Source organism: Pelophylax lessonae (genome assembly GCF_965119305.1).
Source record: "Pelophylax lessonae genome assembly, chromosome: 10".
Classification (NCBI taxonomy): domain Eukaryota; kingdom Metazoa; phylum Chordata; class Amphibia; order Anura; family Ranidae; genus Pelophylax; species Pelophylax lessonae.
In genome coordinates, this window is record NC_138777.1 from 131,627,624 (window position 1) to 131,642,867 (window position 15,244).

The following is a 15,244-nucleotide window of genomic DNA, read 5'->3' on the forward strand; positions in this document are numbered from 1 at the left end:
AGGGATGAATTTGGATTGGCGGTGATGAATTGACCAGCATATAAATTGCTTTGGTCCACAATAGATCTGTAAAGATCTTCCGTGAAAAACAGCCCGTAAAAGTCAAGGGAAGTAAAATTGTCTGTTTCCACCTGAATTCCGGGTTGGGCAGTGAATGGGGGAAGTACGAGCGCTGTAGAATCTGTGGGCTGCCAATTAGGATATGCGAGCGCATCAGGGAGGACACTATGGGCTCTATGGGCCTGTGTTCGAATTCTCGTGGCTGAGGGCCACTGCTTGTGCTAGCCACCGCACCAGCTTGAACTGCACTTATGGGACTCACCACGTCACCAAGTGTTACTGCAGTGCTGGTTTGTCTATGACCAGGGTGTACTAGGCGCTGGTGCTTGCCAGTTCGCCAGAAGTTTGAGCGGCACTAGTACCAACACTCTGCTGCATACGAGCACCCTGCAATCTCTGCACATCAGAAACTCCAGAACGGGGTCGGGTACGCCTGACCTTAGCAGGGACCCCTCCATCGTTGGAGCTATCTGTCAGGGAGCCACTGCTCTCTACAGATTCGTATACTGACCCTGATTCTGCCAGTGAGGCTTCCCCATCGCTCTCATCTGACATGGACAGTATCCTGTAGTGTTCCTTCGTTTGGACATTTTAGCCACTAAATTTATAGGTACCTAGTGTGACTCACAGGTAAAAAGCACCTGGTTGTCGAGGACTATTTGAAACACTACAAAAAAAAAAAACTGCTAGTGCTAGCAGAGATCAGGCCTGACTCTAACGCTGCGGTTTTGTGTGATGTGTTTTTGGAAGTGGCAGTAATCTATTGATTACTGCACTTGCCTAGTTTAGGTGGGGTGGGGTGGGCTTGCCGGAGGGACTAAACGCAGGTGCTGGCAGGTGTCGTGGCCGATCCTGCTAATGCTGCGTTTTGGGAACCCTAAACTATTGGGGACACTAGTATAGTTCTGATCAGATCAAAGATATTGTTCCGTTCAGATACTATACTAGTAATGGAGGTGTTTAGTGTGTGTATGTGTGTGTTACTGGTAATCAAGGGGTTAAATTATATTTCTAACTATGCGGCGGGGATCTGTGCTGTCCTAGACTGATGCTAACTAGTATTAACGCTAACTAATGTCACCTGTGACACTAATATAGTGATCAGAAAAGGATCTGTACACTATAAAAGTGACACTGTGAAAGGGCAATGAAGGGGTTAACTGGGGGTGATCAGGGGTTAATTCTTTATGGGGGGGGATGGCGGATACCCTAAACCTATTTGTGACAGAAACCAACTGTCGCTAACGCTAAATGAAGTCACAAGGCACACTATCGCAGAAATCAGCAAAAACGCTATATACTGTATATAGTGTGCAATGTGACAGGGGGTGTAGGGGTTAACTGGGGGTGATCGGGGGGTTAAATGCGCCTAGCTAGGTGTGTGTATATGTGCTGTTGGTGAACTCACTGTTTGATCCTCTCTTCTCTCATGCTGGAATCCAAATGGACTCTAGGAGGGAAGAGAGGTCCTTTTTGTTTACAATACACAGGCACAGGTCGTTCTGTCATTGGTCAGAACTGATCACCAGGTCCAGGCCAAAAATCATTGGCCTGGACCTGATGACTGATTGGTTCTGCACTGAAGCAGACTATGGCAGGGACCGGGGGAGCGTGGGAGCGAGCGACGTAGACCTACGTCATTCTGCCTGCCCGAGCCACCCTGCCGCAGTAAAAAGGCTGCGGGTGGTAGGGAACTGTTTAAGAGATATAAATCAGAGGGGACGTTATCGGTTTTCCGGCAATACAAGGAAACGAATAAGAAATGTAAATACGAAATCAAGAAGGCTAATATCAACTTTGAGAGACAAATAGCAGAGGAAAGTAAAAGGAACCCGAAGAAATTCTTTAAATATATCAATAGCAAAAAAACTAGGTCAGAGCATGTTGCACACATAATCAATGATGATGGGAGGATGGTTACAGAGGACACAGAGAAGGCACAGGAAAAGGAGGGGTATACTGACAATGACTGTATAGTTAGCAGTACTTCGCATGACATGCTGCTATGACTAACAGAGGGTAAAATCATGGAAAGGCTGGATATCATTAACACAAATAAATTACCAGGACCGGATGGCGTGTATCCGAGAGTACTCAAAGAACTCAGTAAGGTTATATCTAGACCACTGTTCCTGATCTTTGCAAATAGTATTTTGACAGGAACTGTACCAGGTGACTGGAGGAAAGCTAACGTGATACCAATATTCAAAAAAGGGCAGAGGCATATCCCAGGAAATTACAGGCTCGGCAGCCTGATGTCAATAGTATGTAAATTACTGGAAGGGATGATAAGGGACTATATCCAAGAATTCAAGTCAACAGTATCATCAGCACGGGTTTACAAATGGGCGTTCTTGTCAAACTAATCTGTTAACATTCTACGAGGAGGTGAGCTGTGAGCTAGATAGGGGGAGACCCGTGGATGTGGTGTATCTGGATTTTGCTAAGGCATTTGATACAGTTCTCCACAAATGCTTAATTTACGAACTAAAGTCTGCAGGCATAGACCACAAGGTTTGCTCTTGGATAGAAAACTGGTTAAAGGGGCGTGTCCAAAGGGTGGTAATAAATAATGCGTACTCAGACTGGTCTGGAGTGGTAAGTGGGGTCCCCCAAGGCTCAGACCTGGGACCAATTTTGTTCAATCCATTCATAAATAGCATTGAGGATGGGATCATTAGCTCAATCTCAGTTTTTGCAGATGACACAAAATTAAAGCGGAGTTCCACCCAGGGGATACTTTTTTTTAATAAAAATACCCCCGGGACAGTCAGGGCTAGTACATTCCACAATGGCTAGCCTCTGATCTGTCCCGGGTTGCACTTACCTTTTAGGAGAAATACTTACCTTGAAAAAGTATTCTCCAGCGCTGCCATCTCAGGTGTGGGCAGCTTGATGCCAGCGCGATCCTCTTCTGCGTCCTCTTCCTTCTTCTTTGGTCCCACGATGCACTGCACCGGCCCCGCCGTCACTTCCGGTGCGCGCGCGTCATCCCTCCACAGCTTCTGGGCATGCCCAGAAGCTGTTTAGAAGGGAATGACGCGCGCGCACCGGAACTGACGTCGGGGCCGGTGCAGGCGCATTGATTCCTGGGAGCGATGACGTTCAGCTCCCAGGAATCATTGCAAAGGCCAGGAATTGACGAATCGCCATGGCCGCCGAGGGGAGGAAGAAGGAAGTAAGGTAAGTATATTTTCTCTACAAGGTAAGTAAAAAAAAAAAAAATTGCGATTATCCATTTGTTTTTCAGGTGACCCGGAGCGAGAAGATGGAGGTAAGTATAAATTTAGGGTGGAACTCCACTTTAAGCAGGGCAATAACTTCACATCATGATGTAGAAATCTTACAGAATGGCCTGAACAAAATAACCGAGTGGGCAACTGCATGGCAAATGAGGTTTAATGTGGAGAAGTGTAAGGTATTGCACTTGGGGACTAAAAACATAAACGCAAAATATGCTTTAGTCGGGGACCTCTGGGGGAATGGAGAAAGATCTCGGAGTCTTAGTAGATGATAGACTAAGCAATAGCATGCAATGTCAAGCTGCAGCTGCCAAAGCCAGCAGAATATTAGCATGCATAAGGAAGGGGATATATTCCAGAAATACAACTATAATCCTACCACTTTATAAAACCATGGTCCGACCACATCTGGAGTACTCTGTCCAGTTCTGGTCGCCAATCCTCAGAAAGGATGTGTTGGAACTGGAGAGAGTCTAGAGTAGGGCAATTAAACTAATTAGGGGTAAGGATGATCGAACTTTTGAAAAGTTCGGTTCGACCAGAACACCCGAATTTTCCAAAAGTTCGGTTCGGATTTCAGAACCCCATTGAAATCAATGGGACCCGAACTTCGGTAATCAAAAAACACAATTTTTAAGCCCTAAAACCCAATAAATGCCCCCAAAAAGGGCCTAGGGTTCTGGGTCATGCCCCATTAACTATTAATCACACAAAAAAAAGTTCTTTAAAATTGTCATTTTTGATGAAAAAGCCAATTATTGAAAAAATTAAAAAAAAAAAAGAGATTTTTTTATTTTTACTTTGGATTTAGTATCTGGGGGGTCTAAAAGGTGTGCATGTGAAGTTTCAGCTCTGTAGCATGTCCAGAACCATGAAAAAAAAATAAAGATAATTTTTCAGTAGAACAGGGATGTGGGTTGGGACCCTCCTTTAACTTTAACACCTATATGATCTTTTTTTCTGGTTCTGGACATGCTACAGAGCTGAAACTTCACAGGTACACCTTTTAGACCCCCAGACACAAAATCACACAAAAAAAAGTTCTTAAAAATTGTAATTTTTGATAAAAAAGCCAATTATTGAAAAATTAAAAAAAAAAAAAAAAGAGAGATTTGGATTTAGTATCTGGGGGGTCTAAAAAGTGTACATGTGAAGTTTCAGCTCTGTAGCATGTCCAGAACCATAAAAAAAAAGATCGTTTGTATTAGAAAACTTTCTGACGGGGTTTGCTTCGCTGCTGTAACACCTTGCCGGTTTAATAGAAGGCATTTTTTTGAGTTCTTTGCAGTCAGGAAAAACATCTGAACTTGTGTATAGTGGTACTGTGCACAAGTTCTGATGTTTTGCCTGCCTCCAAAAACCCCCAAAAAATGCCAGCAAAAGCACACCTGGGCATTTTTTTTTTGACGCTAGCGTTTTTTTGGCATTTTTTGGGGTTCTTTTGAGGCAGGCAAAACATCTGAACTTGTGTATAGTGGTGTATATACACACATCCATTTATTTATATACACACCTAGACATATATAGGTGTGATAGTAGCAGAAATATATGCTTGCGCTAATGAAATCATTTACAGTAATATATTTCTGCTACTATCACACCTATATATGTCTAGGTGTGTATATAAACTTGTGTTGCCTCAGGTCGCCCCAGGACGTTTGACATAACAAAAGCAATGTTAATCAATCAGTCTTAATTGGCACTACTGAAGTTGCTCCGACTTCAGAAAAGGGTCCTGTACTACTTTGAGGCGACCTGTGATCCGACTTGTCCCATATACTTCAATGGGAGTCGCCTCCTTATCTTAATTGACACGACTTGTTATCAGACTTTCCAGGAAGAAGAAAGAGATTAGCCAGGCATTCCCCACATTGCAGCCATGCCTATAATGGAATATATATATACCATTATATATATATATATATATATATATATATATATATATATATATATATATATATATATATATATATATGTAATGGTATATATATTCCATTATCTCTGCTTGGTCTGTGTGAGTGGCACTGGTGGACACAGATAAGTGGCACTGTGGACACTGATTCATGGCACTGATACGTGGCACTGGTGGACACTGATTCGTGGCACTGATACGTGGCACTGGTGGACACTGATTCGTGGCACTGATACGTGGCACTGGTGGACACTGATTCGTGGAACTGATACGTGGCACTGGTGGACACTGATTCGTGGCACTGATACGTGGCACTGATACGCGGCACTGGTGGACACTGATACGTGGCACTGATACGTGGCACTGGTGGACACTGATACGTGGCACTGGTGGACACTGATTCGTGGCACTGATATGTGACACTGGTGGACACTGATAGGTGGCACTGATATGTGGCACTGGTGGACACTGATACGTGGCACTGGTGGACACTGATACGTGGCACTGATACGTGGCACTGGTGGACACTGATTCGTGGCACTGATATGTGGCACTGGTGGACACTGATATGTGGCACTGATACGTGGCACTGATGCGTGTCACTGGTGGACACTGATACGTGGCACTGATACGTGGCACTGGTTGACACTGATTCGTGGCACTGATACGTGCCACTGGTGGACACTGATTCGTGGCACTGATATGTGGCACTGGTGGACACTGATTCGTGGCACTGGTGGGCAGTGGCACTGATGGACACATACGTGGCACTGGTGGGCAGTGGCACTGGTGGACACATACGTGGGACTGGTGGGCAATGGCACTGGTGGACACTGATACGTGGCACTTGTGGGCAATGAGGAAATGAGTAAAAAAAAAACAGAAAAGGGGAATTAGGTCACAACACATCATATTCTGATTGGCCAAACACAAAGTCGTCTGTCATATAAGTCCTGCAAAATAATTCACAAGTCGCGGTAAAGTCGCGGTAAAATCGCGTTAAATCGCAGTAAAGTCGCGGTAAAATCGCGGTAAAAAGTCTCTCCGACATGGGGCGACTTTATGGTCGTGGCAGTGTGAACCGGCTCTAAGTGCAATGGTAAAACCTGTAAATGAATATCCAGTGCAAATCAACCAATGTATTGCAAAATAGTAGTGATGGTGTCACCCCCTCTGCAAAAATATTTTCAGTAATTGCAGAGCTTCAATGTGCAAATAATGGTAAACCCCTTACATACAATATTAATAACAGAGATGCAAATCAACCCTTGTATTAGAACATAGTAGTGATGGTGTCACTCTCTCTGCAAAAGGTTAGAAATTTTGCTAAGAGCTGCAATGTGCAAATAGTGGTGCACCCCCCCTATATATAATAATAATAATAATAATAAAATGTAAAAATATGTACATCAATTGTACATTTTATTATGATTACAGTATATATAGGGGGTTCCACCACTTTTTGCTATTCACTCATCCATGTCTTTATGAACCTTGCTTTGTGCACTGGTGCACAGTTATGTTGGAACAGGAAGGGACCATCCCCAAATTGTTCCCACAAAAGTAGGAGCATAAAATTGTCCAAAATGTCTTGGTATGCTGACACCTTAAGTGGAAAGCTGGAGCACTCCAAATCTGGTGCAGCTGTGCATGGTAGCCAATTGCTTTGGCAATAAAACATGGACGCTGATTGGATTCTATGCAGAGCTGCACCAGATTTTGCATGCTCCAGTAAATATCCCCCTTCGCTTTCAAATTTTATTTACACAAATCTGTAAAAGTATTTATCTGTAGTGAAGTAAGCTTACATACACTACCATACTGTTACCATTACTAAAGGTCATATTTTACCTGTCACTTAGCAAACATAGGTTATTACAAAATATAAGTTAAATTTTTTTATTCCTCAGCAAATCACCATTAATAAGTCACCAGCTTCCCGTCCAATGGAAGAATGGGCTTTGGTCAAAGCAAAACCTGATGAAGCTTTGTTATGTCAGCACATAGAGAAAATGGTGGAGGTAAGTACATTGCTTTTAAATCTATATCATACCCCTGAGCACATAGGTTCACTTCATACTTTCCACCTTTGCTGGTTTGCAGGTGATTTTTTTTGTATAAGTACATTGCTACTGTGATTTGCAATCTTTTACTGCACGTCTGATTTATAGGAAACCAGAACCATTTAAAGTGATACTAAAACACGCAGTTTACATTATCCCTTCTCTTTCTGTATGTGGATGATGGCACTGTAATTATTTTAATAAAAAAAAATGATATACAGCTATCAGATGACCCAGCTATTTCACAGCCTGTCTCTAGGGAACAGTGGTAGGAGAAGCTCATGGTCGCTCTACTTGTCACATGTTTAAAATAATAAAAAAACAGCCTTTAGGATACAGAGTAAAAATAAATAATTAATATCAATAAACTGTATTTAAAAGCAAATCTTTATTATTTTTTGGCAAAAACATGGTGTGGGTGGATTTCTACCAGTCACATGCTGTGTCGTGCCCCATCAATCAAGATGTACTATCCCGCCCCCATTGTGTTTAGCTGGTAAATGGGCATAGAGGAGGAGGGAGGGAGTGGGCTGTCATTTTACCAGTTTGTATACACCCACATGTGTGACTCTATAGGGTCATGTATATATTCATTAGCAGCCCTCAACACTTCCACTCACATTTGGCAAGTGGAAATTAGTGGAGGGCAAGTGTGGAGCAGGGGCAGACTGGGCTGATAGTTTCCTGGCTGATCGCTTCTGGAGCGGTGGAGCAGAAGCGGTGGGGTGTGATAGTGTTATGAAACTCTCTTTCTAACTATACTGCTATGTACCTTTATCCAGGAACTATATTTTTGATATCCTTGTTGTTATTTTGATATCAAACTCCCATATTTAATGGAGATAACCTGAAATTACTTAAGATGGTTATATTTCTATTTACTCTACGTGATACCATTATTTGTCATATTAATGTACCAATTCTCTTTGTACCACCATCTTCTGTTTCCTTTCAATAAAAGTTTGTATACAAAAAAAAAAAGAAATGTGAAAAACATTTTGACTTTTTTCGCACTTTTAGTACTTTTACATCACATAAAAGGGCCCAAAGGCTCCATGGGTTCTATGCTACCCAGTAGACAATTAGATAGAACTTCAGCTTAGCCTTCCTTCTCAGTGGTTCCCAATGGTATCTCTCTGTATTATGTTACTCTGTTACTGTTATTGTATTATTTTCTATATTTGTATTGGTTACTATATACAGTAAGTAAAGTCCGCTATGCAGTTTAAACAATTTCTAATGGGCAATAAGGTGCTTGCCTAATGGAATCTTTCAGTGCTCTTGTTTGAACCAAAATGTACCTAGATATGGTATTATTTCAGCCTTTTCCATGTATTCTATTTAATAATTAACCATAGAATGTATGTTTATTATATGGTCTAAGCTTTAATAAAAAACAATTGAAAGAGAAAAACTGAAAAAAAAAAAAAAAAAGATAAATGGAACACTGATCTAGTGCTGTGAAATTGAATCAGTGTTACATGTATCAGAGGAGCCGGTCTAGAAGGCAGGACTTTGTTACAGTGGCCGGTTTGGATTCAAATCCAAGCTCCCTGACACTGCAGGAGATTGCTGATGTGTGTGATCTAGGCACTGTTAGGCTTCATTTGGTGGGCACTGATTAGGCTTCATTTGGTGGGTACTGGTAGGCTTCATTTGGTGGGCACTCATTAGGCTTAATTTGGTAGGAACTGATTAGGCTTCATTTGGTGGGCACTGATTAGGCTTCATTTGGTGGGCACTGATTAGACTTCATTTGGTGGGCACTGATTAGGCTGCATTTGGTGGGCACTTATTAGGCTTTATTTGGTGAGCACTGATAAGGCTGCATTTGGTGGGCACTGATTAGGCTTCATTTGGTGGGCACTAATTAGGCTTCATTTGGTGGGCACTGATTAGGCTTAATTTGGTGGGCACTGGTAGGCTTCATTTGGTGGGCACTGATTAGGCTTCATTTGGTGGGCACTGATTAGGCTTCATTTGGTGGGCACTAATTAGGCTGAATTTGGTGGGCACTGATTAGGCTTCATTTGGTGGGCACTGATTAGGCTTCATTTGGTGGGCACTAATTAGGCTGCATTTGGTGGGCACTGATTAGGCTGCATTGATTTCTTGTATCATGTCTGCAGTCTCTGACCATCTCTTGTATCATGTCTGCAGTTTCTGACCATCTCTTGTATTTATGTCTGCAGCATCTGACCATCTCTTATAATTACAAGAGATGGTCAGAGGCTGCAGACATAATTACAAGAGATGGTCAGAGGCTGCATACAAAATTACGTCTGCAGCCTCTGACCATCTCTTGTATCATGTCCTCAGTCTCTAATCATCTCTTGTATTTATGTCCGCAGTATTTGACCATCTCTTATATCATGTCTGCAGTCTCTGACCATCTCTTGTATTTATGTCTGCAGCCTCTGATCATCTCTTGTATCATGTCCTCAGTCTCTAACCATCTCTTGTATTTATGTCCGCAGTCTTTGACCATCTCTTGTATTTGGAGTATCTCACGAAAGTGAGTACACCCCTCACATCTTTGTAAATATTTTATTATATCTTTTCATGTGACAACACTGAAGAAATGACACTTTGCTACAATGTAAAGTAGTGAGTGTACAGCTTGTATAACAATGTACATTTGCTGTCCCCTCAAAATACCTCAACACACAGCCGTTAATGTCTCAACTTCTGGCAACAAAAGTGAGTACCCCCCTAAGTGAAAATATCCAAATTTGGCTCAAATTGTCAATATTTTGTGTGGTCAGCTTTATTTTCCAGCACTACCTTAACCCTCTTGGGCATGGAGTTCACCAGAGCTTCACAAGTTGCCACTGGAGTCCTCTTCCACTCCTCCATGATGACATCACAGAGCTGGTGGATGTTAGAGACCTTGTGCTCCTCCCCCCTCTGTTTAAGGATGTCCCACAAATGCTCAATAGGGTTTAGGTCTGGAGACATGCTTGGCCAGTCCCTGACCTTTAACCTCAACTTCTTTAGCAAGGCAGTGGTCGTCTTGGAGGTGTTTGGGGTTGTTATTATGTTGTAATACTGTCCTGTGGCCCAGTCTCTGAAGGGAGGGGATCCTGCTCTGCTTCAGTATGTCACAGTACATGTTGGCATTCATGGTTCCCTCAATGAACTGTATTTCCTTAGTGTTGGCAGCAGCACTCATGCAGCCCCAGACCATGACACTCCCACCACCATGCTTGACTTTAGGCAAGACACACTTGTCTTTTTACTCCTTACCTGGTTTCCGCCAAACACGCTTGACACCATCCAAACCAAATACGTTTATCCTTAGTCTGCTTGTCTTCAGAAAACTGTTTGCGGGCTTTCTTGTGCATCATCTTTAGAAGAGGCTTCCTTCTGGGATGACAGCCATACAGACCAATTTGATGTAGTGTGTGGCGCATGGTCTTAGCACTGACAGGCTGACCCCCCACCCCTTCAACCTCTGCAGCATTGCTGGCAGCACTCATACGTCTATTTCCCAAAGACAACCTCTGGATATGATGCGGAGCTCATGCACTCAACTTCTTTGGTCGACCATGGTGAGGCCTGTTCTGAGTGGAACCTGTCCTGTTAAACCACTGTATGGTCTTGGCCACCGTGCTACAGCTCAGTTTCAGGGTCTTCTTATAGCCCAGGGCATCTTTATATACTGCAACAATTCTTTTTTTCAAATCCTCAGAGAGTTCTTTGCCATCAGGTGCCATGTTGAACTTCCAGTGAACAGTATGAGAGAGTGAGAGTGATAACACCAAATTTAGCACACCTGCTCCCCATTCACACCTGAGACCTTCTAACACTAACGAGCCACATGACACAAGGGAGGGAAAATGGCTAATTGGGCCCAATTTGGACATTTTCACTTAGGGGTGTATTCACTTTTGTTGCCATCGGTTTAGACATTAATGGCAGTGTGTTTAGTTATTTTGAGGGGACAGCAAATTTACATTGTTATACAAGCTGTGCACTCACTACTTTACATTGTAGCAAAGTGTTATTTCTTCAGTGTTGTCACATAGTTATATAGTTACATAGTAGGTGAGGTTGAATAAAGACAATAGTCCATCCAGTTCAACCTTTGTAGGTGTGTGTGGCTGTAATCATTAGGGATGATCGAACTTCAGTAATCAAAAAACACCATTTTGAAGCCCTAAAACCCAATAAATGCCCCTAAAAAGTGCCCAGGGTTCTGGGTCATACCACAGGGACTATTAATCGCACAAAAAAAGTTCTTAAAAATTGTCATTTTTAAAAGAGAGCCAATTATTGAAAAAATTAAAAAAAGAAAAAAAATTCTTTGGATTTAGTATCTGGGGGTTCTAAAAAGTGTACCTGTGAAGTTTCTGTAGCATGTCCAGAACAATAAAAAAAAAAGATTGTTTGTATTATGTCACTTATAGAATAGGGATATGGCTTCGCTATTTTCACACCTTGCCGGTTTAGTAGCAGACGTTTTTGTAGGCATTTTTTGGGGTCTTTTGAGGCAGGCAAAACATCTGAACCTGTGTATAGGGGTATATATATACACATACTTATATGTATATATACACCTAGACATATATAGGTGTGATAGTAGCAGAAATATATGCTTGTGCTAATGAAATAATTAACACTAATATGGCTCCGCTCCTATAACACCTATATATGTGTAAGTGTAAAATACATATAAGCATGTGTGTATATATATACCACTATACACAAGTTCAGATGTTTTGCCTGCCTCCAAAAACCCCCCAAAAATGCCTGCAACAACACACCTGGGCGTTTTTTTTTTTTTGGCGCTAGCGTTTTTTTGGGCATTTTTTTGGGTTCTTTGGAGGCAGGCAAAACATCTGAACTTCTGTATAGGGGTATATATATACACATACTTATATGTATATATACACCTAGACATATATAGGTGTGATGTAAAAAAGGAGCAAGTAGAGATAAAACCGGGGGACTAAAAACTTGCTCAACCGACGCTTATGTCAAATATTTGCGTTAAAATACAATATAAGAACAACACATAAAAGTGTAAGCTGCTGCTATAACATAAAATCACATAAATAGAGGTGCATATAAAGATTGCAATGTTCCGATACAGCAGACTACAACGCACTAGCAGCGCTCAGATAAAGTGCAACCCAATGGGCTGGGGAATACAGTCAATGAAAGTTCATGCACAGTGCCAGAATGGTGTCCACAGACGGCAGTCCAAAACAAGCAAATATCCTTTGACGTTCACCACACAGGACCCTCCACCTCACCACGGTGCTCACCCTTAAGGTAATACACTCACCAGAAATCTGGTCAAAGCAAGCCCAAAACATGTGCCGATCACCAGCTGAGAATGGATCGTCCGATCTCCACTGTAAAAGTGTAATGTTCTGGTACCTCTGGTACCCTTTTTCCACTTTCTAATTCAGTGTATGCGTCCCACCATTCTCTTCTGGTAGGTGCGCATACACCTTTAAGACCGATGCTGTCATCACTGAGCGCCGCAGAGCCGCTATTTCAACCGCCGGCGTTCTCACTCACATGTTCGTTCAACCGTCATGGTTGGATCGTCCCTGCCTGAAGTCAGCATACCAGATGTTACTCGCTCCTGTATCTCGCTACCTGAACTTGTTCCATATCTGATCCTGTGTCTCGCCACCTGATCACTCCCGGCATGCTGCTTTCACCCTTCACTCTTCAACCTGCCTTGAAGCTCATATGCTTACAAGCGTACCTCGCTGTCAGAACCTCGCTACTGATCCCTGTATCCCGCTACCGGATACCTCGCTCATACCGAACCTCTCTACTACTGCTTGCTATTAGTGATAATTCCCCCGCAGGGGAATCCTCCATAACCTTCCTACTAAGCTTACACTATCTAGCTCTGCATATTAAGGACTGTTACTATCATCTGCACTATTATTTAGATTGCTAGCTCTTGAGCCTACTAACATCTATCCTTGCACTGGGTTAGTCTCTTCTGTATGTCATCTGCTATCCTACCACCTACTACCATACATGATTGCTAACCTATCTGCATCCTACCTGTTACCATCTATACTCTCATGAACATTTCTCTCAAGTGCTGTTCACCTATTGTCACTGTTCATACCTGTCTCTTCAGCTCATCACCACTATAATGCTATATACATCTATCACTCCAGGAACATCTTATTGAGTGTGTATATTTGTATGCTGAATCAGACAGACCACAGTGATGAGTCTTGGGAGTTGGAATTGGTATTTCAACGTATCTCTACATGACTGCTGAGTGGAGTTTTTCTGCAGCTGCAAATCCATCTCGTTTCAGAAAACGCAGGAGCGTTACAGATTGAATGAACCTAAAATGGATTCAGCAGATTTACTCACTCAAGTGTCACAATTAAAACAACAAGTGACTGCGTTAATACACGCTCTTACTGAATTAAAAGAAGACAATCAGGCTCTGAAGCAGCAGGTAACCCGTCTATCACAACTTGCCGCTGCTCAGCCCCCTGAACCCAAAATAAATCCTCCTCTAGTGTTTACAGGTGATCGCAAAAAATTTCGTGAATTCAAAAACGCCTGTCAGTTACTTTTCTTGCTAAAACCTCGTACCTACCTTACTGATCATATCAAAGTCCGTACTATTATTTCATACCTAACGGGTGATCCACGGGCCTGGGCAGTCTCTCTCTTTGAGAAAAATGATCAGCTTCTCAACTCCTATGCTTTATTCCTAGCGGAACTCGCTAGTCTATATGATGACCTCAATAGGCAGAGTACTGCCGATATTCAATTGAGGTCCTTGAAACAAGGTAGGAGACCTGTAGAAGACTTTGTAGCAGAGTTCAAAAGATGGACCCTTGATTCAGGGTGGAATGATACATCTCTGAGAACTCAATTTAGACTCGGCCTATCAGAAGCCGTTAAAGACGAGCTCGCCCGAGCGGATTTACCGGACACCCTGGATGTTTTGATACAACTCAGTATCAACATAGACAGGAGGCTGCGAGAAAGAAAGGCTGAAAAAATGGGAATGGCATTGTCCAGTCCTTCTCGGATTTCGGCCGTTGACCCTACTCCTATGGAGGTAGGAACCATACGCCCACCTTTATCAACTACTGAAAGAGCCAGGAGACGATCCAGTAATCTTTGCTTGTACTGCGCATCCCCGGATCACATGATAAGCGTCTGTCCCCTTGTCCGCAAAAAAGAGGGTGAGTGTTCACATGTCCTCCTAGGGGGATTGACAACTTCATTTACTAACCCTTATCTTTTTGTTCGTTTGACATTGCAGTGGGACCAGACTAGGATTACCACTAAGGCCATGATCGACACAGGATCTTGCGAAAATTATATCGATATACGTTTTGCTACTTTAAATAAAGTACCTATTATTTCAAAACCTAAGCCTGTCTCTGTGAGTCTTATTAACGGTATTCCGTTATCTTCTGGCCCAATCACTAATCAGACACAAGCACTCCTAGTCACCACTAACAAGTCTCATATGGAGACCACTACCTTCGACCTATTATCTTCGCCCCACTTTCCCATTGTTTTGGGACTTCCCTGGTTACACACACATCAACCAACCATAGATTGGAAGAAACGGACCCTAACCTTCCTCTCTTACTATTGCGAGAGTACGTGTAACCTCCCGTCTTATGGAAAGATCCTGTCTGTGGTGTCAGATGAGATTGCACCACTATGCTATCAGGATCTGTCCGAAGTTTTTCTTGAGAAAAATGCTCAAGTACTGCCTCCCCATAGGGATTATGATTGCACTATTGATCTACTCCCAAATAGTAAATTGCCTTTTGGTCATGTTTATCCTCTTTCGCAGGATGAACTTTCCCATCTCAAGGAATACTTGGATGAGAATTTGACAAAAGGTTTTATTAGACCTTCCACTTCTTCCACAGCTGCAGGACTTTTTTTTGTCCGCAATAAAGACTCAAGTCTCAGGCCTATTATCGACTATAGGCAATTGAACGCCA

At 42.5% G+C, this 15,244-nt stretch overlaps 1 protein-coding gene across 1 annotated transcript in view; it reads left to right on the top strand.

The window, feature by feature from the left end:
- The window catches only part of RASGRP2 (RAS guanyl releasing protein 2), a 1,091,080-nt gene that overhangs the window by 519,127 nt on the left and 556,709 nt on the right, over window positions 1-15,244 (top strand). Inside the window, exon 9 of the mRNA XM_082270769.1 lies at window positions 7,125-7,235. Within this exon, the coding sequence (XP_082126895.1) occupies window positions 7,125-7,235 (111 nt within the window). The remainder of the gene's footprint in view (window positions 1-7,124; window positions 7,236-15,244) is intronic.